Source organism: Amblyraja radiata, chromosome 3, assembly GCF_010909765.2.
Source record: "Amblyraja radiata isolate CabotCenter1 chromosome 3, sAmbRad1.1.pri, whole genome shotgun sequence".
Taxonomy (NCBI): domain Eukaryota; kingdom Metazoa; phylum Chordata; class Chondrichthyes; order Rajiformes; family Rajidae; genus Amblyraja; species Amblyraja radiata.
In genome coordinates this window covers 13,114,236-13,139,252 of record NC_045958.1, presented here as the reverse complement: position 1 = coordinate 13,139,252, position 25,017 = coordinate 13,114,236, and the positions used below count along the sequence as shown (strand labels likewise).

At 43.2% G+C, this 25,017-nt stretch overlaps 1 protein-coding gene across 1 annotated transcript in view; it reads right to left on the bottom strand.

The window, feature by feature from the left end:
* Positions 1-7,777: 7,777 nt before the first annotated feature.
* LOC116970807 (leucyl and cystinyl aminopeptidase) overlaps positions 7,778-25,017 on the bottom strand; it is a 102,312-nt gene continuing 85,072 nt past the window's right edge. The window contains exons 14-18 of the mRNA XM_033017355.1: positions 24,110-24,294; positions 23,370-23,531; positions 22,827-22,967; positions 10,475-10,556; positions 7,778-9,788 (exon numbers count right to left, since the gene is read on the bottom strand). Coding sequence (XP_032873246.1) covers positions 9,657-9,788; positions 10,475-10,556; positions 22,827-22,967; positions 23,370-23,531; positions 24,110-24,294 — 702 coding nt within the window. The 3' untranslated portion in view covers positions 7,778-9,656. The remainder of the gene's footprint in view (positions 9,789-10,474; positions 10,557-22,826; positions 22,968-23,369; positions 23,532-24,109; positions 24,295-25,017) is intronic.

Sequence of the window (25,017 nt, the reverse complement as noted above, 5' to 3'; positions counted from 1 at the left end):
TGATGTAAACAGGCCCCATTGATGCAAACAGGATTGTGGGTCCTCATCCTTACCCCACCAAAGTCCACTATTAGTTCCTTGGTTTTACTGATGTTGAGAAATCCTTCTAAATTCCAGTGAATACAAGCCCAGTCGACCCATTCTTTCATCATATGTCAGTCCAGCCATCATGGGAATTAACCTGATGAACCTATGCTGCACTCCATCAATAGCAATAATGTCCTTCCTCAAATTAGGAGACCAAAATTGTACATAATACTCTGGGTTCGGTCTCATCAGGGCCCTGTACAACTACAGTAGGACCTCCTTGCTCCTAAACTCAAATTCTCTCGCAATGAAGGCCAACATGCCATTAGCTTTCTTCACTGCCTACTGTACCTGCATGCTTACTTTCAGTGATTAATGTACAAGCACACTCAGGTCTCGTTGCGCCTCCCCATTTCCTAATCTGACACTTTACAGATAATAATCTACCTTCCTGTTCTTGCCACCAAAGAGGATAACCTCACATTTATCAACATTATACTGCATTTGCCATGCATCTGCCCACTCACCCAACCTATCCAAGTCACCCTGCAGCCTCATCGCAGCTCACATTGCCACCCAGCTTTGTGTCACCCGCAAACTTGGAGATGTCACATTCAATTCCCTTGTCTAAATCGTTAATCTATATTACTAAATCTCTGTTCTTGACCACTTTTGGCCTTCTGTGCTGCGATTTCCGAGAGAACGCCGCCACCTACGGCCCTCATTTTTGGCCACCTCGCTCAGAGCCCCCCTCCGCCGCATGTGTGCCGAGGATTTTTCCCGTCGATGAAAAATGACAGAGATATTAATGTTTTTACAAAATTCCCCATTCTCTCTGCTGCCCCTGCTAGAGGGAGGGGGAGGGACTATAAAACCAGGAAGTGGTGTGCCTCAATCAGTCTCTGCAAGTGGTGTGCCTCAATCAGAGCTCTGAATAACACTGAACAAATGTCTCCACAGCTGTGAGTACCCATAATGTGGTTTGAAAATGAAAATATGGTTAGTTTGAGGAAAAACGCAATGCCTGCAAATGGTTGTTTGGGTTGAAGTAAAAAGGCACCCTCTCTCTCTCTCTCCCCTTCTCTCTCTCCTCACCTCTCTCTCTCCCTATCCCTCTCTCTTTCTCTCTCTCTCTCCCCCCCCACGTCTCTCTCCCTTTCTCTCTCTCTCTCCCCTCCTCTCTCTCCCTCCCCCTCTCCCCATCACCCCCCTCTCCTCTCCTCTCTCCCCCCCTCCTCCTCCCCCCCTCTCTCTCTCTCCCTCTCCCCTCCATCCCCTCCCCCACCGTCCCTCCCCTCCACACACCCCTACCCCCTTCCCTCCACCCTCCCTGCTCCCCACCTCTCCCCCTCCCCTCCCCTCACCTCACCCCCCTCTCAGCACACCCTCTCTCTCCCCCTCTCACCTCCCCCCTCTCTCCCCTCCACACCCCCTACCCTCTTCCCTCCCTGCTCCCCACCTCACCCCCCTCTCAGCACCCCCTCTCTCTCTCCTCCCCCACCTTTCCCCCCTCACCCACCCTCCCTCTTCTCCTCTCCACCCCTCATGCCCCTCTCTCTGTGTGTCTCTCTCTCTCTGTCTCTGCCCCTTCTCTCTCTGCCCTCACTCTCTAACCCCACCCCCCCCCCCCTCTCTAGATGTGATTGCAAGTTGGGGGCTACGCGTCAGTAGATAGGGTGGTTATGGGGTAAAAGGAGCAAATTAATAATATTAATATAATATCAAGGGGGGTAATTAGCGTGAGTGCGGGGGGGGGGGGAGGGGGAGATAGTTAGTGTGTGTGACGCTGCATGCCGCATCCCCCCCCACAACCACACGTTGGGGGAACAGACCCAACGGGTCTACACTTGGTCTAGTATATATTGTAAATAACTGGGGTACCAACACCGAGCCTTGCGGCAAGGCATTATGTTGGGAAATGAACCTGGCCGGGTGACTGGTGTTACAGTAGAAAAATATTTTCAGGATAATGATCACGACGCCATGAGTTTAAGATTGTTTTGAACAGGGAGAAGGTTGGAACTTTCGTTAAGATACTAAATTGGAATGACAAATTACAATGATATTAGGCAGAAATTTGGGATGGTACACTGGGAGCAGTTATTATTGGGCAAGTTTACATCTAACATGTGAGAGTCATTTAAAAGGCAGTGGATCAAAGTTCAGGACTGGCATGTTCCATTGAGGTAGGACGTGGATGACGAAGGGGCTGTCCCACTGCGGCCACCTAATTGGCGAGTTTAGAAGAGTTTAGGAGAGTTTGAAAAAATGTCATGTTGAAGACCTCCTTCGACTATGTAGAAGACCACGTTCGACATCCTTCGACTAAGTTGAAAACTAGCTTCGAGAAAATTGGACTGAATAGTGGAGAGTGTAGACGACCTCCTTCGACCTCCCTTCAACTATGTTGAAGACTATCTACGATTACCTTCGACTATCCTCAATTACCTATGAATAATATGCCGACCTACAACAACCTGATTCGACTAAACCTACGAGTAAAAAAATATATCGATTTTTTTCCATGGCGACCTTTTTTTACCCGCGTGCATTTTTCAGCATGTTGAAAAATACGCCGCAACCTAGCTGAGGCCTCGAGTACACGGGGACTACTCTCGAGCATGAAGGAGAGTTGCAAAGACCTAGGAGGTAACTTTGTGACTCATGCATGACTCGACAATTAGGTCACCGCAGTGGGACAGCCCCTTAAATTTGTTCATGCACGGTTTAAGAGGAATGTAAAGGAAAGAAATCTCATGCAGGCAATTAAAAGGGCCAAAAGAGTTCATATAACATATATAACATATAACAATTACAGCACGGAAACAGGCCATCTCGACCCTTCTAGTCCATGCCGAACACATAATCTCCCCTAGTCCCATATACCTGCGCTCAGACCATAACCCTCCATTCCTTTCCCATCCATATAACTATCCAATTTATTTTTAAATGATAAAAACGAACCTGCCTCCACCACCTTCACTGGAAGCTCATTCCACACAGCTACCACTCTCTGAGTAAAGAAGTTCCCCCTCATGTTACCCCTAAACTTCAGTCCCTTAATTCTCAAGTCATGTCCCCTTGTTTGAATCTTCCCTACTCTCAGTGGGAAAAGCTTTTCCACGTCAACTCTGTCTATCCCTCTCATCATTTTAAAAACCTCTATATCATTTTAAAAACCTCTAGTCAGTGTTCACAAACTGACTTTTGTTAGTTGGATTAAATAAAATACCAATGCTTTCTATAGCTACAGTAAAATCAAAGCGGTAACCAGGGAGAAGGTAGGAGCACTTAGGTGCAAAATTAGTACTTTGCATCTATTTTTACCAAGGAGAACCACATAGAGAACAGCACGATTGGTGTGGAGAAATACTAATATGCAGGGGAAGTTCAAGAATAAAGTGGTGGTTTTGGGGCTATTGAAGAGCATCCAGATGGATCAATCCCCAAGAGCTGATGGGATATATCACAGGTTACTGAGGGAGGCAAGAGAGGAGATTGTGGGAGCCCTGACAAAAATCTTTACTTCTCCTCATAGATCTGGAAAATAGCTCATGTTATTCCTTTATTTAAAGGTAGAGAATATCCAGGGAATTATATGCCAGCGATAATTGGTGAGTCACTATTGTTTTACATGCTGCAGAACATCTTTTACTAACTTGATCATGTTGTTTGAGGAGGTGACAAAGGTGACCGATCAGGGTAGGATGGTGAGTGTTGTCTAAGGATTTTAATAAGGCATCTGAGAAAGCTCCCCATGATAGGCTAATCTGGAGATGTGCAGGATTAACAATGACTTGGTCATTGCTGGAAGACAGATTGTGGTGGACAACATTCAGGCTAGAGGTCTGTGACCAGTGGTGTACTGAAGGGATCAATGTTGTGATAATCAATCAATCTATCTAACTGATCTTGTGCTCTTCCAGTTTGCACGGTTTTTCTATTTGCGCAAAAACGGTACCCGATAGCGCTGCGATTTTCTGCCAGCTCACTCACCGTTCTCCTGTGCTGCGAGTGCAACAACTTTTCTTCCGATTGGTAGTATATTGTAAAAGTTAGCGAGGTTTTAAAATCGTAAAAACCATGTGTGCGCAGATCGATCTTCTCTCCTGCCAGTCAGCACCACGCGGATTGGTCTATTCTCCTGTCACTCCCCCGACGGTCCACCCCTTCCTGCGCCATCACGCCTTCACTGGAGCTGCGGGTGGCCGGCGGAGGTCTCCACAATTTTCCGAGGGACCGGAAGCAGCCCAGCCGAGTCCGAGATGTGGCCAAACGGAAAGTCTGATCCCAGCAGAGGAGAGCATCCAGCGGCCGCTGCGAGTCTCAAACGCACCGCCATTGCAACGCCCCGCAGCTCCAGCCCCTTATCCTCTGGTCACCCTCGCTGGTTACTGCCCCTCTCCCCCATGGCTCTTCCCCCGTCTTTTCTCTGAGCTCTCTCCCAACCCACAAACCCCCCTCCCCCCCCATACGCCCCCCTCCTGCCCACACGCCAGCTGGCCGTAGCTGCTGGTGCTTCTGGCCTGAGCCGAGGATCCGAAGCCAGGCTAGGCTCTAAGGGCGCCAATGGCTGATGCTCCTCCGGGGCACGCAGGAAGGGAGAGGAGCGGCAACCTCGAGATCCTGGGGAGGTGAGGAGGGAGTGTGGGGGAGGAGAGGGGATAGAGGGAGAGGAGGGGAGTAGGGAAGGGAGAGGAGTTATGGGGGGAGTGACTGAGGGTAGGGAAAAGGAGATTGATGGAGGGATTGGGGGCGGGTAGGAGGCGAGGGAACAGAAGAGGGAGGAGGGAGCATTGGGAATAGAGGGGGGGGGGAGTAGAGGAAGGGGGAGGTACGGAATGGGGAATAGAGGGAGAGGAGGGCTGTGGGGAAAGTGAGGAGGGATAGTGGGGGGGCGATAGGGGAGGTGAGGTGTGGGGGATAAAGGGATAGGAGGGGGGTAGAGAGGGTAGAGGATTTATGGAGGGTGGCTGGTGGTAGGGGAAAGGAGAGGGACAGGTGAGGGAGGGATTGGGGTTGGGGAGGAGAGGGTAAAGAAGAGGGAGGGCGAAGAGGCAGGGGAGAGAGTGCTAGGGATGAGGGGAAATGAGCTGCGTCTGTGCAGTTGGGGGCTATGGGTGAGTGGTGGAATATTGCACTGGTTCACGCCTCCTGTGTGACAGGGACCCAACGGGTCCCACTTAGTCGAGTTTTTTGTTAACCAGAGGGTAGAGAGTGCCTGGAATGCACTGCCAATTTGGTGGTGGAGACAGGAACAATAATGACTTATGGAGCTAAGATAAGAGACTTTGGATAGGCCCATGGATGTGCAGGGAATGGAGGGATATGGATTATGTGCAGGCAGATAAGTGTTGGTCTGGGCATCATTTTGAGCAGAGAGAGTATGGGTCTGTTCCTGTGCAGTACTGTTCAATATGCTATGTTCTGTTGTTTGTGATATATGTAAAGGACATACATGTAGACAATAGGTGCAGGAGTAGGCCATTTGGCCCATTCAATGTGATCATGGCTGATCATCCCCAATCAGTGCCCCGTTCCTGCCTTCTCCCATAGGTAGGTAAATACATTTGCAGATGACAAAAAGATTGCTGGGGTCATGGACTGTGTGGAAGCTATCAAAGTATTCAGCAGGATATTGTTGTTACAGAAATTGGTGGAGAAATGGCTTAATCTGAGCAAATGTGAGGTTGAATGCAAGGAGAAAATATCCAATTAATGGCAAGACCCTTAATAGCATTGATGTACAGAGGGATTGTGGGGTCCATGTCTATAATTCCCCAAAAGTAGCAACACAAGTAGAGAGAGGTAAGGAAGGCATGTGGTATGTTTCCTTTCATTGGTGGAGGCAATAAGTACAAGAATTCCCAGGAAGTCACATTGCAGCTTTGAAGGACTTTGGTTAGTCCACATTTAGAGTATTGCACACCATTCTGGTCAGCGCAAGAGCCCATTACAGGAAGGATCTGGAGGCTTTGGAAAGGGTGCAGAGGTGGTTTACCAGAATGATGCCTAGATTAGGGGGTATCAGATACAGGGATAGGTTGGGCAGATTTGGATTGATATCTCTAGAACACCAGAGATTGCAGGAGTACTGATAGAAGTATATTATATAGCGAGAAGCAGAGATTGGCTTCGGAAGCCGCGGCCTCCAGTACGGAAGCGGCCGTTCCAGGGTTCCCAGGCCGCTGCGAGGATTCTCCCGACGCCGGAGCAACATCACCCGGCGAGAATGGCCAGGAACATCGGGCCTCCGTAGAGGCAACTGTGGAGGCCTCAATGGGCCCGACTATGGGTGAACTGGGGTTGGGGACTGGACCTTGTGCCTTCCCTCATGGTTGGAACCATTGTGGGGGGATGTTCTTTATGTTTAAACCTCTTATTAATGTTATGTCTGTATTCTTTCTTTATGTGCTGCACTGGCAAGAAGCATTTCACTACACCTAGGTGTATGTGACTAATAAATAACCTTTGAACCTTTGAACAATCAGAACCTTTCTTCCAGGATGGAAATATCAGATACAAGAGGGCATAGCTTTAAGGTGGTAGGGGCAAAGTGTGAAGGACAGATGCTGGGCAATTTATTTTTAAACATGGTGTGGGGAATGCATGGAACGCACTGCCATGGTGGTGGTGGTGGTGGTGGAGACAGATACAATGACTTATCAGTTTAATTTATTGTTACGTGTACCGAGGTACAGTGAAGAGCTTTTGTTGTATGCTAACCAGCCAGCGGAAAGATAATACATTACAATCGAGCCATTCATGGTGTACAGGTAGATGATTAGGGAATAAAGTTTAGTGCAGGATAAAGCCAGTAAAGTCTGATCAAAGATCGTCCGAGGGTCACCAATAAGGTAGATAGTAGTTCATGTCTGCTTTCCAGTTGTGGTAGGATGATTCAGTGGCCTGACAACAGCTGGAAACAAACTGTCCCTGAATCTGGAGGTGTGCGTTTCCACACTTCTATTCCTTTGGCCCAATGGGAGAGGGGAGAAGAGGGATGTGTTCAAGTTATGGCAGATCCACGATTATGTTGCTGGTCTTGCCGAGGCAGAATGAGGTATAAATGCAGTCAATGGAGGAGAGGTTGGTTTGTGTGATGATCTGGGCTGTGTCCACATGTCGCTGCTACTTTTGGAGCAATGATAAGAGACTTTCAGATAGACACATATATATATGCAGGGATATGGATTATGTGCAGTCAGGTAAGAGTTGGTCAGAGTATTATTTTAAGCAGCGAGGATGGACCTGTTCCTGTGCAGTATTGTTCTATATGCTATGATTTGTCAAGAAATAATTCAGTATAATATGTAGAATGTTACATTGTTCAAATCCTGCTAAAATATCATCATTAATATAATATCCAAAAAAAAGGTCATTTAAAAGTGTGCCTCAATGAGTAGGGACATAACTGTCATTAGTTTTTTTTTAATGCTGTTAATGCTAAGATGTGCTCTAGTCCAAATTATTTAATTTTTAAAAAATCCTATGATTATAAAGCAATTTAAATTAAAATGCAAATGTGGGATAACATGGAACTATTGTAAGATGATTGAAACTTAGATGCAGTAGGCCGATGGGCCTGTTTCCATGTTGTATCTTTCAATCAATCAATCAATCGCAAAAGTTTATAACCTGATACACAAACCAATTTCCTTTTTCTTTTAGATTCCAGCAAATTATTTATTTTTCACCAAATGCAGTGTTTCTGTATTACATGTTTGCCATTTAGTAATAAGCACACAAGTCCAAAACTAAAAAATATTTATTAATCCGATTCTCAGAGGAAAGATAGATAGTAATTTAAACATTTTGTCAACTTGCATTAGACCATATTCCAGGTAAGTATTGTGTAATCACACAAGCTTAAAAAAAATACAAACCAAACAGTTTAAATAGATATATAATGCTATGTATATTTTGAAACTTAAAGGATATTTGTATTTCCATAATTCACATCTTTATTAAAACTAAAAATAATTTTTGGGCTTCCGAACAGTAGCACTTTTTTTTTTTGAAACCATTAAACTCAGATTTACTACAAACATATAAATAACGGAGTATATCACTTTACACCTGAGAGATAAGCACTGGCAATACTAACTATTTTGGAGTGATGCTAATTACTTATGCATTTGTATAACCTTTTATAGATTTCTAGTTTTATCTTCAGTATTTTGAAACAGTGCTCATCTATTCAAAAAAAAAGAATAGTAATGGTGAATGCACACATTACTTGTGTTATGTTTGTGTACTTTTGTGGATTCGTTATTTGTGATCATTTAATCAAGTCCCCTAATTTTTCTCAAATAAATTATTCAAAGCGTGATTCCAGGCATCATTTGCAACTAACCTGACTCGTCAGTTAACGGCCTATTTAGCATTTTTAATTTGCATCATTAGTGAGGTAAATACCTGAGGTTAATAAATGCATTATTACAAGAAAAGGCTTTTTTTTTTGCTTATGCTCCGAGATCACTGTTTGAACATCTCTGATAAAATGTTTTAATCTGCATTGCATTTCTGACACAGGATTACCATCTATTAGAATATTGCAAGACATACTGATTTACAGTACATAAATATCTTTTTAAATAAGAGTCAAATTCTGATTGGTCTTGTACAATTCACAAACATTAATTGTAATTAAAACATCTATCAAATACATATATTGCTGTCAGTGAGATGCAGCGTTAATTCAGTAGAGCAATTCTTATGACACGACAATTTAGGATAGCTCACCTCAGGTTATCACAGAATCTTAGAATAAAGAGCTTTGTAAACAGAGCTTTGCAATTTTTCATAATATATAGTCTATAGCTTTTAATAATAAAAAATGTACATTCGGCAGCAATGACTCAAGGCAGGTGATGAAAACTGAAAACCTACAAAAGCTAGGGACATGATTTGTAATGATATTTAAATTTAATTCATAATTAATGGTATTCAATAAAATGTATTATTTTGGGGATCACATTCCAGTTTTAGTCTGTCAAAATAATATATTCTTGATAAAGGTAAAGTATTTGAAGATATATGGGTTCATACAGCTGGTATATCTCATGCAATACATGGAGTTCATCACACAGTGCATTTTTCTTTCGTAAAGATCATGCTTCACAGAGCAGTATCTCTCCATTTTGCAGTGGGTGTCACTGTTACAAGGATGGTCAGTGACAGCATGGTGTACAATGAATTGTCCTATTATGTAAAAACCTAATGGTTGAAAAGAACCCTTTCCCGAAAAGCAAATGGGAAAATAATGCTAAAAATTAATAGCCAAGCTAAACATTGTCTTTAATTGTTGGAAGACATTTTCCCAACCATCCACTCAAACTAAATGGTTAAACCCAGTAACTCAGATATTATTTTGCTTATGGAAATGCTCTGTTTTTGTAAAATACATTCACCCATTCCACATACCTTGTTCTGCAGCTTCCCCACAGATAAAATGAATATTCAATGACTGAACAAACCATAAAAGTCACCCTGAGCTAACACCAACCCTCCAATTGTGCAAACTGACGTTGTAAACGACAATTGACTTCAACCTGCTTTAAACTGCTGCAATTTAGAATCACTTAACACATAGGTTGTTTAATTTACTGAAAACTAAGAAAAAAACTTTATAGCTGCTTTTCCAGATTTTCCAAATTTTTCTCCATCCATTGAATGTTCAAATGAATCATCTCCAGCGCCTCTTGGACTGACCTGAGCTGAGAACTTTTGTCTGTCAGTGAATCAAAAAATGTTTGCACCTGCAATCAAAAATAAACCACGGTTAGTTTATATTAGAAAAAAAAGGAACAAAATGTATATTTCTTGATTAGATTGCATGATTTTCATTTGTGGCTATATAAAATATTTGCTTCCTTTTGCATCCGTTTTATTCAGAAAATGTAGAAATTCACTGGAAAATCTGCTTAGTTTCACAAAGTATACATAACTTTAGAGATGACAAAATTGAGTCCGAGATGAAGGTAGATGGGTGGAAATAAATATGGTTTAAAGCTCTGCAGACTTCAGCATTTAATTTTTAGTTCACGCTTAAAATCTTTTTTCAAATGTCCTGGATTGACCATAAAGATTGTTTTTAGTTTGAAATATATTCCGTTTGTTTCTGATTCTATGTCACAAAGAAGTTTTTAAAGCCCCGACTGTTTTGCATTGCATAAATGTATATTTTGTTGCAACTAAGCGTAAGCGTGCATAAAAAAACTATAACTTAAACATTTATTCTTCTTGGCAAATTTTTCTGACGGCTAAATACTGAATCAAAATAAAAAATAACATTTTCAAATTTAATAAATGAACTAGTCAGTTTGTTATTAGATTCATTTGTTACTAAATCCACTCAAAGCATGTCAATGAATGCAAAAGAATGTACAAGAATCTAAAAGATTAAATTGGGTATTAATTTTCTCACAATCAAAACGTCACTAACCTCAAGCAAGTGGGTCTTTGTTGAAAATTGTGATGTTGTTTCAGTGATAATGGTTTGAATAGAATATGATCCAAGATGAAACCTAATAACAGAGTTTGAGAGATTAAATATTTTCATGTACTAAACTTTACATGGTTTCCAATTAGAATAAAGTAATTTGAAATAGTATTTAAATACAATAGCATTTGTATCAACATCTTTAACAATAAATAACATTCTAAAGTACCTACCAGAGTTACAAGTAAATAAATAACTGTTGAAAGAGTGACACAAAGCTAAAGGGGTTGAGAAACATTTTAAGTGGTGAGACAGCTAAATGTGCAGGTATGTAGGTTCATTGGCTTCGGTAAATTGCCCTTAGTGTGTATCATGCAAAACTGGGATAACATAGAACCAGCATGTGGGTGCTCATTTGTCGGTGCACTCTCGCTGGGCCTATAATCAGTTTCCATGCTGAACCAAGATGGAAAAGTAGGGGCTGAACAGCCAAAGGTGGAGTGAAGGACATACAGATTCAAACCTGATCAGTCAGGGGCGGAGGAATCAGAAGTGAAGCGTGGGGAGCAAGTATTAGAGTGAAGCTTAATTCTTAATGAGATTAAATACAAGATTGTGTAATTGTTAGATCAGGATTCAATATTTGTCAGTGAGGAAATGGGAGATAGATGAGCAGGATATGGTGAAGGATGGAATATGAGCAGTAAATAAGCAATGTCGATAGACAGAAAAGGACAAGAGGTTTCTCCAAAAGGTGCATCAGGACATGTCAAAAGAAAATAATAACACTTCAAGATTGGAAATGATCCTGAGGACACACCTGATGATAAACCTGAAACATTAATTCTGTTGTGTAGGAAGGAACTGCAGATGTTGGTTTAAACTGCATAGACACAAAATCCTGGAGTAACTCAGCAGGACAGGCAGCATATCTGGAAAGAAGGAATGGGTGATGTTTCAGGTCGAGACCCTGTTTCTATTTACAGAGATGTGGCCGAATCTGCTGTGTTTCAAAAATGTTCTATTTTAATTTCAGATTTCCGGCATCTGCAATTTAAAATTATTCATTTACTGAGGGGGGAAATTAGTGCTTACGTGAATGCTCATTACTCCTCTTAATGCGTTTAGTTTAAAAAAAGTGGGAAGTAAACAAAACTGAGGAATAATATCATCAGAATGCCATTAAACCACAATGTTCTGTTAATGCAAGCTTTGAGAATTGCGTTCAAATATTCTATTTACCTGGCTTCATATTTTGGTTCTGATCAGTGAAAAGTACCTAATTCTTTCTTTCAATTTTAATTTGTGGAGGGAGGGGGCAGATTTGATTTTGTTTTGGCTGTTTATTTATTTCTAGTCATTTTAAGTCTATTTGGCATTTACCTGCAGAGCCTATGCACACGTTGGCGATGCTATCATTTGTTTTGCAGAGATAAATGTTAAAATGTGTTAAAATAACTAACACATCAGTTTGTTACTCGATTATACAGCAGTGATAGAAACATAGAAAATATGTGCAGGAGGAGGCCATTCGGCCCTTCGAGCCAGCACCGCCATTCATTGTGATCACAGCAGATCGTCCCCAATCAATAACCCATGCCTGCCTTCTCCCCATATCCCTTGATTCCACTAGCCCCGAGAGCTCTATCTAACTCTCTCTTAAATCCATCCAGTGATTTGGCCTCCACTGCCCTCTGTGGCAGGGAATTCCACAAATTCACAACTCTCTGGGTGAAAAAGTTTTTTCTCACCTCAGTCTTAAATGGCCTCCCCTTTATTCTAAGACTGTGGCTCCTGGTTCTGGATTTGCCCAACATTGGGAACATTTTTCCTGCATCTAGCTTGTCCAGTCCTTTTATAATTTTATATGTTTCTATAAGATCCCCCTCATCCTCCTAACTCCAGTGAATACAAGCCTAGTCTTTTCAATCTTTCCTCATGTGACAGTCCCACCATCCCAGGGATTAATCTCGTGAACCTACGCTGCACTGCCTCAATCACAAGGTTGTCCTTCCTCAAATTAGGAGACCAAAACTGTACATAATACTCCAGATGTGGTCTCACCAGAGCCCTAGACAACTGCAGAAAAACCTCTTTACTCCTATACTGAAATCCTCTTGTTATGAAGGGCAACATTCCATTAGCTTTCTTCACTACCTGCTGTACCTGCACGCCAACTTTCAGTGACCGGTGTACAAGGACGCCCAGGTCTCGCTGCACCTCCCTCTTATCTGACCTAACCCCATTGAGATAATAATCTGCCCCCTTGTTTTTGCCACCAAAGTGGATAACCTCACATTTATCTATATTATACTGCATCTTTCATGCATCTGCCCACTCACTCAACCCGTCCAGGTCACCCTGCAACCTCCTAACATCCTCTTCACAGTTCACACTGCCACCCAGTGTCATCCGCAAACTTGCTAGTGTTGCTCCTAATTCCCTCTTCCAAATCATTAATATATATGGTAAACAGTTGCGGCCCCAACACCGAGCCTTGAGGCACTCCACTCGCCACTGCCTGCCATTCTGTAAAGGACAGTGATGTGACTGACAGTTTGAGCGAAGTAACATAAATAACTTTGGTAATCATTAGACTTGTCCACGTCGTACACCAACACTATAAAGGGGAAATCTTTTAAGACCGAGATGAGAAAAAAAAATTTCACACAGAGAGTGGCGAATCTCTGGAATTCTCTGCCACAGAAGGTAGTTGAGGCCAGTTCATTGGCTATATTTAAGAGGGAGTTAGATGTGGCCCTTGTGGCTAAAGGGATCAGGGGGTATGGAGAGAAGGCAGGTACAGGATACTGAGTTGGATGATCAGCCATGATCATATTGAATGGTGGTGCAGGCTCGAAGGGCCGAATGGCCTACTCCTGCATCTATTTTCTATGTTTCTATCCTACACACTTGGGACAGTTTACAAATTGACCAAAGCCAATTAAACTACAACCCTGTACATCTTTGGAGTGTGTGGGAGGATACAGGAGCACCCGGACAAAACCCAAATGGTTACAGGGAGAACGTACAACTCCCTACAGACAGCAACTGTAGTCAGGATCAAACTCGCTTCATTGGTGCTTTAAGGCAGCAGCTCTACCACTACACCACTGGGTAAAGCTGATTTAAAGTGCACTGTCAATGAGCAGACAAGAAGCCTAATCTTCTACATTGTCCAACCGAACTCAGAAACTTTGCTTGGCATTAATGCATGCCATGACCTGGGTCTGGTTTATTTCGGGCGTGCTGTCCACAAACTCTGTTTGACAGAGGAACCAACACAACAGATGCTATCCAACTATAAAGACTTATTTGACGACAAACTTGGCAAATTGCCTACGGTATACAAGATCACTGTTGATCATACTGTCACCCCAGTAGTTCGTGCACCTCACCGCATCCCCCATGGAATGCGGGGAAAATACACACCAAACGCAAGCGTATGATCTCCATCGGAGTCATTGCCGAGGTCAGTGAACCCTCGGACTGGGTCTGCCCCATGGTCGTCATTACAAAAAAATATATAAGAATTACGCATCAGCATCAACCCTAAAGATTTAAACACATGCAATCAAACGCCAACACTATCCAATGAGAACCACTGAGGACGTAGCAGCACAGATTGGTAATGCAACGGTATTCTCAGTCCTCGATGCCAAAAGCTCTTTCTGGCAAATCCCGTTGGACCGAGCATCGTCTGCCCTAACAACTTTTGCCACACCATTCGGCCGCTACAGGTTTTTAAGAATGCCCTTTGGTATCAACTCTGCTAGCGAAGTCTTTCAGCGCGCAGTGGAACAACTATTCGCAGAATATCCATGTGCCATCATTGTTGACGACATCCTAGTATACGGTCGCAATGTGACCGAGCATGATGCTAACCTGAAAAAGATATTGAACCGTACCAAAGACATTAATCTGAAACCCAACCCTCTGAAATGCAAGTTCAGAGTCTCTGAAGTTACCTACGTCGGTCACGTGTTCACCAGCAACGGATTAAAACATGATCCATTAAAGACTGCAGCCATCAACGAGCTGCCGGTCCCAACCAACGTCACCAGCTTACAACGATTCGTCAGCATGGTCAACTACTTGGGCAAGTTTATTCCCAACCTCAGTGAATTTTCTGCTCCTCTATGACAACTGACCCACAAGGACAATGCATGGTCTTGGTACTCACCAAAGAGCTTTTGAGACTTCAAAACTACAGCTAGCCAGTGCGCCTACACTGGCATACTTCATTCTCAACCGGCCAGTCACTATGCCAGTACGGACTAGCATGCCTACAAACATCCTTCGATGGTGACGTGATGCCCATCTCTTATACATCACGCACCCTGACTGAAACTGAACAATGCTACGCACAGATAGAGAAGGAACTACTCGCCGTGGTTTTTGCCAGTTCAAAATTTAAAGACTTCATCTTTGGCAAATCCTTCACAGTCGAAACTGACCACCAGCCACTAGTCACCATCCTGAGCAAGCCTTTCCATGCTGCCCCAGCTCGACCTCAGCGAATGATGATGCAGTTGCAACGGTTTGACCTCCGCATTGTTTACAAAAAAGGTAAAGACATGCACATCGCAGACACGCTATCCAGAGCCCCGCGCACCACCAGCGAACGACAACTGTTTGACGAATTATCTGTCCTGAAGGTCACGTTCGTGCCCACTGATCACCTGCCGAACACACAACTGCGGACAAAACCTCACAGCTGCTGACATCCGTCATAAGAGGCGGGTGGCCAAACAAGCAGTCAAGCACCCCGTTTGAAATACGACCCTACTTCCTGGTCCGTGACGATCTGGTGTTACAGGACGGAATAATTGTCAAGGGTCACAAGGCGGTCATTCCCCCAAACTTGCGAAACGAGTACTATGAGGAAATCCATGGAGGCCACCCTGGCACGGAAGCCACTCTAAAACGAGCAAAGGATATGATCTACTGGCCCGGGATCACCAAGTACATATACGTGAGAAAACAGAATTGTGCGCGATCTGTAACAGTCAATCACCCCATCAGCAGGAGCAGCCCCTCCTACCCCAGCCAGCTCTCTCTCTACATGGTCATCACTGGCTGCCGATATATTCGAATGGCACGGGAAACACTGCCTTGTTTCAGTGGACTCATACTCTAACTGGTTTGAAATTGACTTTCTGCCAACGATCACCTCTGAAACAGTGATCCCCAAGCCGAGCATTCACCATAGGGTACACGTTTGCCTTCAGACTGACAACGGAGCTCAATTTACCAGCCAAAAGTTTAAAGACTTTGTAAATCGGTGGAACTTCCAACACGTCACCAGCAGCCCGGAATACCCACAGTCCAATGGACTTACCGAACGTGCTGTTCGGAGTGCAAAACAGCTCATGGAGCGTTCCTATCTAGCCAAATCTGACGTCTACCTGGACCTCCTAAACCTGCGAAACATTGCAAGAGACAACATTCTCGGCTCTCCAGCCCAGTGGCTGATGTCCCTCCGGACATGTCCTCCACTGCCTGTCTCCCAGCAACAGTTACGACCAAACGTCTTCCCCCCTCCCGTAATACAGAGGCGTGTACAATTCAATCGAGACACACAGAAATGCTTTTATGACAAGAGCAGCAAACCACTTAAACAACTTGTATAAGGCCAAGTGGTACGACTGCAAACAGATAAAGGACATACCAAATTGGGACACATTCATGGCCCCTCTAAGGAACCACGTTCCTACCTGGTCGAAGTCAATGGTGTCCTCTATAGACGCAACCGTCAACATCTCCTTCCTGTGAAGGAACGGCGTCCGGCATCCCAGGGTCCTGATGCCCCACCACTCAAGTTTAAATCAACGCCTGTTGCAGCCGCTCCCACATCTGCCGCTAACGAACCCGCCCACTCCCCGCGTCGGTCTGTTCCTGCGTCCCGTTGTATCCGGCACCCTGGAATCCCCGCGACGGTCCACCCCGGGATCCCCGCAATGGTCCACCCCAGGTTCCCCTGTGGTCTCCCCCCACAGACCCATGGATTTACCTATCCCAGCCCTCAACTTTTCGGAGGAAAGGGTTGATGAGGCAGCCCCAGACCGTACGAGGACCGGGCGGGTTAGCAGGCCACCTATTAGATATGGCGATTTTGCTTAACCCCATTATTATTTACTCAGTTTATAGTTTGAAATGCCTTAGTTGCTTTTTCATTTATACAAGAAGAGATGTAGATTGGCTATTGCATGTTAGCCAATCAGAATGCTTAGTACTTATAACTCAGCCTAATTATATGATTTATAGCGTAAGAACTCGCCTGCTGTCCGGCAGTAGCTGCAGTAGCTAGGTATGTTACAAAACTTACCTTCAGCGGCGCTGCAGATCTGTCGCTGCCCGTGTGCGCGACTTTGGCGCCTTTGAGAGGGGGGCGGGTTTAAAATGCGATTTTTCTACAGCCTATTCAAATCGATCTCTGTCAGGCTGTTTAGTTGCTAAAGAAAAATCGCTTCGACTGCCGTTTTATTAAGTTTATTAAAATTAGCGCTGGATCAGTTAATTGTTGGAGTAAAATTAAAATCATCTTCAAATGCCGTCAACGCCGACAACGGGACGGATCTCACGTAGGGGACAAGGCAAGGTATTTTTTCATATAAACAGCTTGGTTTGAATGAAATTGCATTTTCTACAGTCTTACATTACAAAACAAAAACCAAGACCCACACTTAACACAAACATCCATCCCCAACACCTCCTCACTGTGATGGAAGGCAAAAGTCTTATCTCTTCCCTTTGTTCTTCTTCCGCAGTCCCGCAGTCCAACTGCAACGTCAAGGCGAACTGGGGCTCTCGATGTTATAGCCCCCGGCGGGCGATGTTTGGCCCCGCTCCGAGTCCTTTAAACCCCGGGATTCCAGCGGGAGAAGTTGCCGTTGCGGGAGCTCCGAAAAGCGGTCTCTCACCAGGGCCCTGCGAGCTCCCGATGTTCCTGTCCACCGGGCTTGCGGCCGGAGCCTCCGAAGCTCCGAAGTCGGGTCGCAGCCACGCGCCACCACAGCTCTCCCCGTTCCAAAGACAGCCAGCTCCGTGATGGGAGGTCCGCAGGCTCCGCGACTCGAGCCCTCAGGTTGGTTCCGGTTGGAGGTCGCCGCCGGCTCCACGATGTTAGGCCCAATGACATCTGAGACCCAACAGGGAAAAAGTCGAGTCCCCGTACAGGGAAGAGACTAACGGTTTCACCCCCCCCCACATATACACAGCTAAAAAATAATAAAAACTAGAATCAACACATACATTTAACGAGACAAAAATAAAAAAAGACAGGGACTGTAATCGAGCCACTGCTAATAGGCACCACCACACACCATGCAGTCCACTTAGCAGCTACAGGGAGTAATATCTTGAATGATATAAAAATCTACCGCTACATTAAGTTGAAGGGTTCCTCCGACCAGCGGGTCCTCTAAAATACAGAGCGGAGGTGCAGAACCTGGCGGACTGGTGCGCCAATAACAACTTGGCACTAAACACCTCCAAGACCAAGGAGCTGATTATTGACTTCAGGAGGTCCCATTCTGGAGAATACGCCCCAATCTCCATTTATGGGGAAAGTGTGGAGAGAGTGTCCAGCTTTAAGTTTCTGGGCACTCACATTTCAGAAGACCTCACATGGTCCACAAACACCACCGCGCTGGTCAAGAAGGCACAGCAACGACTGTTCTTCCTGAGGACATTAAAAAAGACTGGTCTGCCCCAACAGCTGCTGACAACGTTCTACCGCTGCACCACAGAGAGCATACTAACGTATGGCATCTCTGTGTGGTATCTCAGCTGCACGGAGGCGGAGAGGAGAGCTCTTCAGCGCGTCGTCAACAGAGCGCAGAGGATCATCGGGACAGAGCTACCAGCCTTGGAGGGCATCTACCACACACGGTGCCTCAGGAAGGCCCTCAGCATCCATAAGGACTCATCACACCCCTGCCACGGTCTGTTTCAACTACTTCCCTCCGGCAGACGTTACAAGGCCTTCTACGCCCGAACCTCCAGACTCAGGAACAGTTTCATCCCAAGAGCTATAGCGGCTCTGAACCGGCCCTAATGAGTGCCCCCCCACCCACCCCCTTTGGACAGTCTCCCTCAGATGGTCACGTTAATCAATTCAGCTTGTTTATTTATGTATTGTATTTATTTACCTTTCTTGTACATCAGTGGAGCTGCACACTAAATCTCGTTGCACTGACGTGCAATGACAATAAAAGATATATTATTATAATATTATTATTGAATACCAGTCTCAGAGAGTGGGACAGAAGATTTGGCTATGATCTCGGAGTGGTTTTGGCCAGAAATCCGGTTCCAGCCGAGGAACTGAGGAAAATAGATCTCGGCCAGAGAAGTCCTCGAGGTCTATCGACAGTGACGAGTCTGATCTGAAGATCACAGAAATTGTGAGTAGAAATCGACTATATTTCTTTCAATTTTGAAGCTGCAAGCTTTAATTTTAAACGGCTTCTGTAAAAAGAGCCAGAAAGTGTTTTTTTCCAATCTGTCTGGAGAAAGGAGAACGACCTTGGAAATAGTTTTGAAGTCTTGATAACACGCATTCCTTTCCAACTATCGTCATCTTTAACACCATAGATGTTAGAGAGATGTTGTCTACAATATCAGTTTGTTATTGTTCCAAGAAAGTATGTCTACATAAAGTTTGAGCAGAATTCAGAGAAGACTCTGTTCGTTTAATTTAAAGACTTGAGGAAACACAAGGTGGCGATGAAAGACCAATTAGACAACTTAAACTCACTGAGAAAGGCCAAGATCTAGCTCTGAAGGGAGCCGAGAAGGAGGAAAACTCGATATGGGAACGTTAACGAATCAATTGATAGCTACAGAAAACTCATGTATCGAGAAGAAACCGATAATTCACAAGCTGCCTATTTGAAAGAAACCGAGAAGGAAAAAAACAAATTATGGAAACAGGTTACCAGATTAATTGAGAAACAGAAGAAATTAATGGAACCAGAACAGAACGTGTTCAAGGCGAAATCTAATATGAGCCAACTATTGAACCTCTGCCAGGAGGTTGGCAAGAAACAAGATGTGCTGTTGTGTTTACAGCCGTCTCGGGAAGAACGCATAAGACACACCCAATGGGTGGAAGACAGGGTGAAGATATTCAATGGTTTCATGGATAAGGCAGAGGAGTGGTTAACTGAAATTATGCCACAACGTACGAGCTTAGTAGCTGGAAGTGCGATGCAACAAGGTGCCGAATGGAAGATGAGATTGCACCTGGGGATAGTATCTTTAATATATCTCCACGAGGATCAAGGCATAAATCTGGTATTCAGCCAGTTTGGTATCAAGGGCTTCTGCTCGATTGGGAGTTGAAGCTGACCTAGCCGCTCTCTCAATAGAAGCGGAGGCCTTGAGGATGATACATGATATTGAGCGACAAGAAGAGATTAGACGACGGAACGATCAGAGGAAAGAAGAGATGATACGAGAAGAAGAGATGATACGAGAAGAAGAGATGAGGCGACGAAAGGAACAACTGAAACTAGACACAAAGATGGCGGTGACCAAATCAAAGAAGGAGATACTGGAAGTGAGGGTTCAAGATGCAGCTCTAGATCATCAAAGACGATGAGCTCTGGGCCAAGAGAAAAAACTGCTCCAAGCAGTTGGATCAATTCCACAATTGAGGTCCATCGCATTTCATGGCTTGGAAAACCCATTGGAACAGAATAAGATGGGTAAATCTTCATCTCAGCAAATGGGTGTTTATGTATGACTCCAGTTTGTCCCATGGTATTGTTATCCATCTTACACTCTGCCCGCCCACCAACACGCTTCATTCACACGAATACATGACACACATAATCTTCGCGTGTTGTGAACATAATGCTGCCTGCCGGCTGAGTTAAAGAGTTCCCACGGTAGACTCACGATACACTAAGGTAAACGCACGGGCCACTACGTTATTACAACGAGTTAAAATGTTTCAATTCTTAACCACAAGAGTAAATTTGACTCGTGGAAAACTTTAAACACGTTTGAATTTTTTCAAGAGTTGACAAGTTTCACGGGTACCTGCCGATAGCGGCACGAGTCTAAGTTGCGTCCACGAGTTCCGACGTTACAGCTACGTTAATCGTACGTTATTACCACGAGTTTTAACTCGGGGTACCTTGTGTGTCACCTCTCACCGTGAGACAGGGGTTTAAGTTTGGCGAGAATACTAAATTTCATGAAGTACGAATCTCTTTGAAGAATAATTTCTACAAGGATGATTGCTTAAGATCCATGTCTACTGAGCAGGAAGCAATTCAACCAGTAGAACATCTGACTTCTCTTTGCAATAAGGGAGGATTCACACTTTCCAAGTGGATCAGCAACAATTGTGAAAGCATTCCATTAAACGATAGAGCCAAATAAACCAGAGAGTTGGATTTGGACAGAGACAATCTGCCAATGGAAAGAGCATTGGGAGTTACTAATGTTGTACAACTGAAATACGTTAACACAAAAGAAAATCCTGCGGATGAAGTTTCCAGAGAACTGATAGCGAACCGCTTCTTAAGCGATAAGAGATGGATCAATGAACTAAAATCTCTCTGTCAGCCAGACAGAGAATGGCCAAAGCTTGAGCTGGGATTTGGTATCTCTGCTAATGATCTGGAAATTAAATCAAACCTAACGGTGAACTTTATTGGTAAAAATCCTGTTATTCTTGTGAAGGATTTTCACACTTCAACATTACTGTTACAACACATCGATGAGTTGAGCGGACATGGAGGAAGACGTTTCATGCTATCAAAGCTTTGGACTGTTATGTTTTGGACTATATACTGGGTATCAGGCCTGATTTTAAGGGTTTGCTGCGCACGGTACGACTTTAAACTAAAACCAGTGTTTTAATACGATTAATAATCAAGTTATGCTCGCTTCTAGAAGGCGAAAGTGAAGATGGAAGAGTCGATGAAGAATTCAGATTGCGAATATATAGTGCATGCTATTTTTTTCCTTGTTAGTATAGTGGTTAGTATCCCCGCCTGTCACGCGGGAGACCAGGGTTCAATTTCCCGACTTTCTGCTTTTGATATATGTTAAGCCTTCGTGGCTACTTTTTTGTTATTTATTAATAATTGCCTCGTTATATACACGGAACAATTAGGGGCCGGTATGTAGTGGCCATTTGTTTTGCGTGTCATTGATGATGGCATGTGTCTTTAAATTTTAGACTGCCCGTTATATTGTGGGTGGGATTTATGACGTATTTTAGGGCGTGTTTGGAGCTAAGTCTCTGGTGCAGAAGCTTAGTTTTTAGTTTAGTTTCGGACCAGCATGGAGAAGGTTTACCCTTTGACCATGCGAAGTGTAACGGAGACACGAGGAGTTTTCTAACGTTTAAAGCGATAAGCTGGAGTTCAATGAAGATTATAGTGTACGAGTCGGAAGAAGTTTGGATGTACCTTATTGTTTTTCATCAACAATAAAGAATTTATCAATCAAAAGACTGTGTTTTGGAAGATTTGTCTGTGAAGAAGCTCTGAAGGTCTCTGACAGTGAGCTCGCATGTGTACGGAGACATTCCCCTTAACCACGCAGTCCACTTAGCGGCAAGGGGGTGTAATCTCTTGAACGATAAAAAAATTTCTCTGCTACACTGGTCACTAACATCTTTTATAAGACCACACACTCCCATTGTCATCTAAGCTAATACATCCTTTCATCCTACCTCCCATTTCCCCAGTTTTTTGTTTCATCACATTTGTCCCATTGATAAGGCAGTGCCTCTGAAATGTCCCCCCTCCTGCCTGAAACGTTCAATCCTCTCTGCTGCAGTGAATGGAGCATTTCTCACCTGCATTTCTCATTGTCATTCTCACTCTTTCATGGACAGACTTCCCCTACTACTTATCTTTCAACCCACCCAGCCTTCGAATTGAACGCATTAACAGTGGTGGTAGGAATATGCATGTCTCTTTAGAATTAATTCAGTTGAACAAACTTCACAATTAAGTAAGGAATTAATAACGGAGGATTAAAAACAATGCCATGGCATAAAGGGAAAGTTGCACAAGTTACAATATTACAATGGCAACACATTGTATTGCAAGCGCCTTGAGTATTAGAAAGGCGCTATATAAATCCCATCCATTATTATTATTATTATTGTACACAGAAATGTAATTATATTTTTAATTAATTAGAATACAGAATATAAAAACTAATTTATAAAATTTCAGTGCTAAAATATAAGCAAAAGTAATAGAAATATTTTCACAAATGGTTCACTTGACAGTCATGAATTAGATTTGCTGTCAATTTTATTATGAGCCAAAATATATATATTAATCTGTAACAAAATAGAATATCAGCGTTAAGAACCTACTTTTTAATCAGGTCATCCCAATTTTCTTTAACAAAATCCCAAGCAAATAGATATCCAATTCGGCTCTTGCTGGAAGTAGCAAGAATAAAGGGCAGTTCCTGTGTCCTTATTTTGTTATGATTCAAGCCGCTGTACATCAACCTAAGAAATCAAGCAAAGATAATCCGTTCAATATCTGCAAAGAAATACTTACAAAATAATCAATTCTTAAAATTAGTGAGGATTCGTCCAGAGATAGATAGGCTGTTAAAACCATTAAAACAATTAAGAATTATATGTAAAGTTTCTCTTCTGGATCTAATTTGTTGCGTTATGTAATAACGTAATTAGGAATAATATAATCCATCATGCATTTGGCGATAAGATACAGTAATTTAACAGGTACAAATATTTTGTAAGAGTTGAAACATATTATAGATGGTGAGCATTTCTAAAGAAACAGAATAGAAAAATGGAAATGAATGCACCATTACCACTTTGATTATGAACACAGTCTTATTTCAATAAACTATTAGGCAGCATGGAAGTTAATGTTCTACAAACCAGATTAGATGCTGAACATTGTTGGTTTTTGCCATGGCTGTAAGCATTTTGTTTTTGTCCGACTCTGATTGTAATTGAATGTACATCTGGCGTATGAATGTCCAGCCCTCAACAGTGCGTGCTCCAACAGTGAGGATTGTGGCAGTTAGATCAGATGGTAACCTGTGATAAAAAAGCTAAACTGAGACAGATACTTTAGAAAGGACTTCAGAGAAAGAACATGCAAGGGATATCTGCACTGGAAAGGTAAGTGAAATATAGAGATATTTTAGAAAGAAATGAGGCACAAATATTTTGCACTCATTGTACACTTATGGAATACACTTTCTATTTATTTCACGGAAAATGTTGATGAAAGCATCAAAATAATGAGAGCAGGCTGTTACCCAAACAAAGATATTAGTGTGAATTATACCATCCATCAATTTTCACTGTCAAGTCTGCAACTGTTCAAGACAGGAACTTATCACCACATTCTCAATGACAATTAGCAAAAGGCAATATATGTTGGTCATTCTCGCGATACCAAAATCCTATGCACACTAATAATAAAACAAATACATTTAGATTATCTCAGAGGTTTGTTTTTAATAATCAGTAGAATCATCTTAAAACAAACATATGGAATATAATATTTAATTATTTTGTTTGTATTAAAAATATTCTCCAAGTATAATCAAAAGGAATTACTGGAGACACAAATTAGATCCAATAGGCCTTGAGCTCACTCATCTACTTACACACTTAAATCTGTTGTGTTCATCCACTTGGTAAACATAATATTTGCTTTCTGCACACACTTATCATCATTCAAATTGCATGCTGTGGCTAGAAGTTTGGAACGCAGATATCTCTCAGAGGCTGATCCATTATTACTCCAGGTTTGTTGGTCAATCAAGTCTCCAAAAATGCTAAAAATATATTTCTGTAACACAAACACATAGTTTGGATTCAGTGCATAAAATGGATCCCACCATATAAATGACAATTACATTTCAGAATCATTCTAATCTGTTGCTGAACATAATGCAAAAGCTGCAACACTGAAATTAGCACATCATTATGCAGATGTACAAGTCATTGATGAGATCACACTTGGAGTACTATGTGGCGTTCTGGTCGCCCAGCTACAAGAAGGATGCCAATATGTGGGAAATGGAGTGGAAGAGATTCATCAGGATGTTGCCTAAGCTTAAGGGCATGAGTTATAGGGAGAAGATTGCAACCGGGGGAAATTTTATTTAAATGTACAAGATCATGACGGATATGGACCAAGAGAATACTCAGTCTCTTTCCTAGGCTAGAGTATTCTAAAACTAGAGAGCATAGGATTATGGGCCTGTCCCACGGGCGATTTTTCAGCAGACTGCTGCCGACTGTCAAGTTGCCGGCAGTCCCCTGAAAAAACGGCAACTGGAACAGCGACTGACAGAGTGGAACACACACAGAGTGGAACACGCACACAAACACGTCGCTTCCTTCACCAGCCCGTGTGAATTTTTTAGACAGCGCTCCCCCCGCTTGCCCTGTCTAAAAATTTCACACGGTGCAAAGCCAAGGTGATATAGACACACACACCGCGATGAACAGGAAGGTTGGCGCTGTAATTAAGACGGCTAAAGCACAGTATATGGTAAGTCCTTTAAAA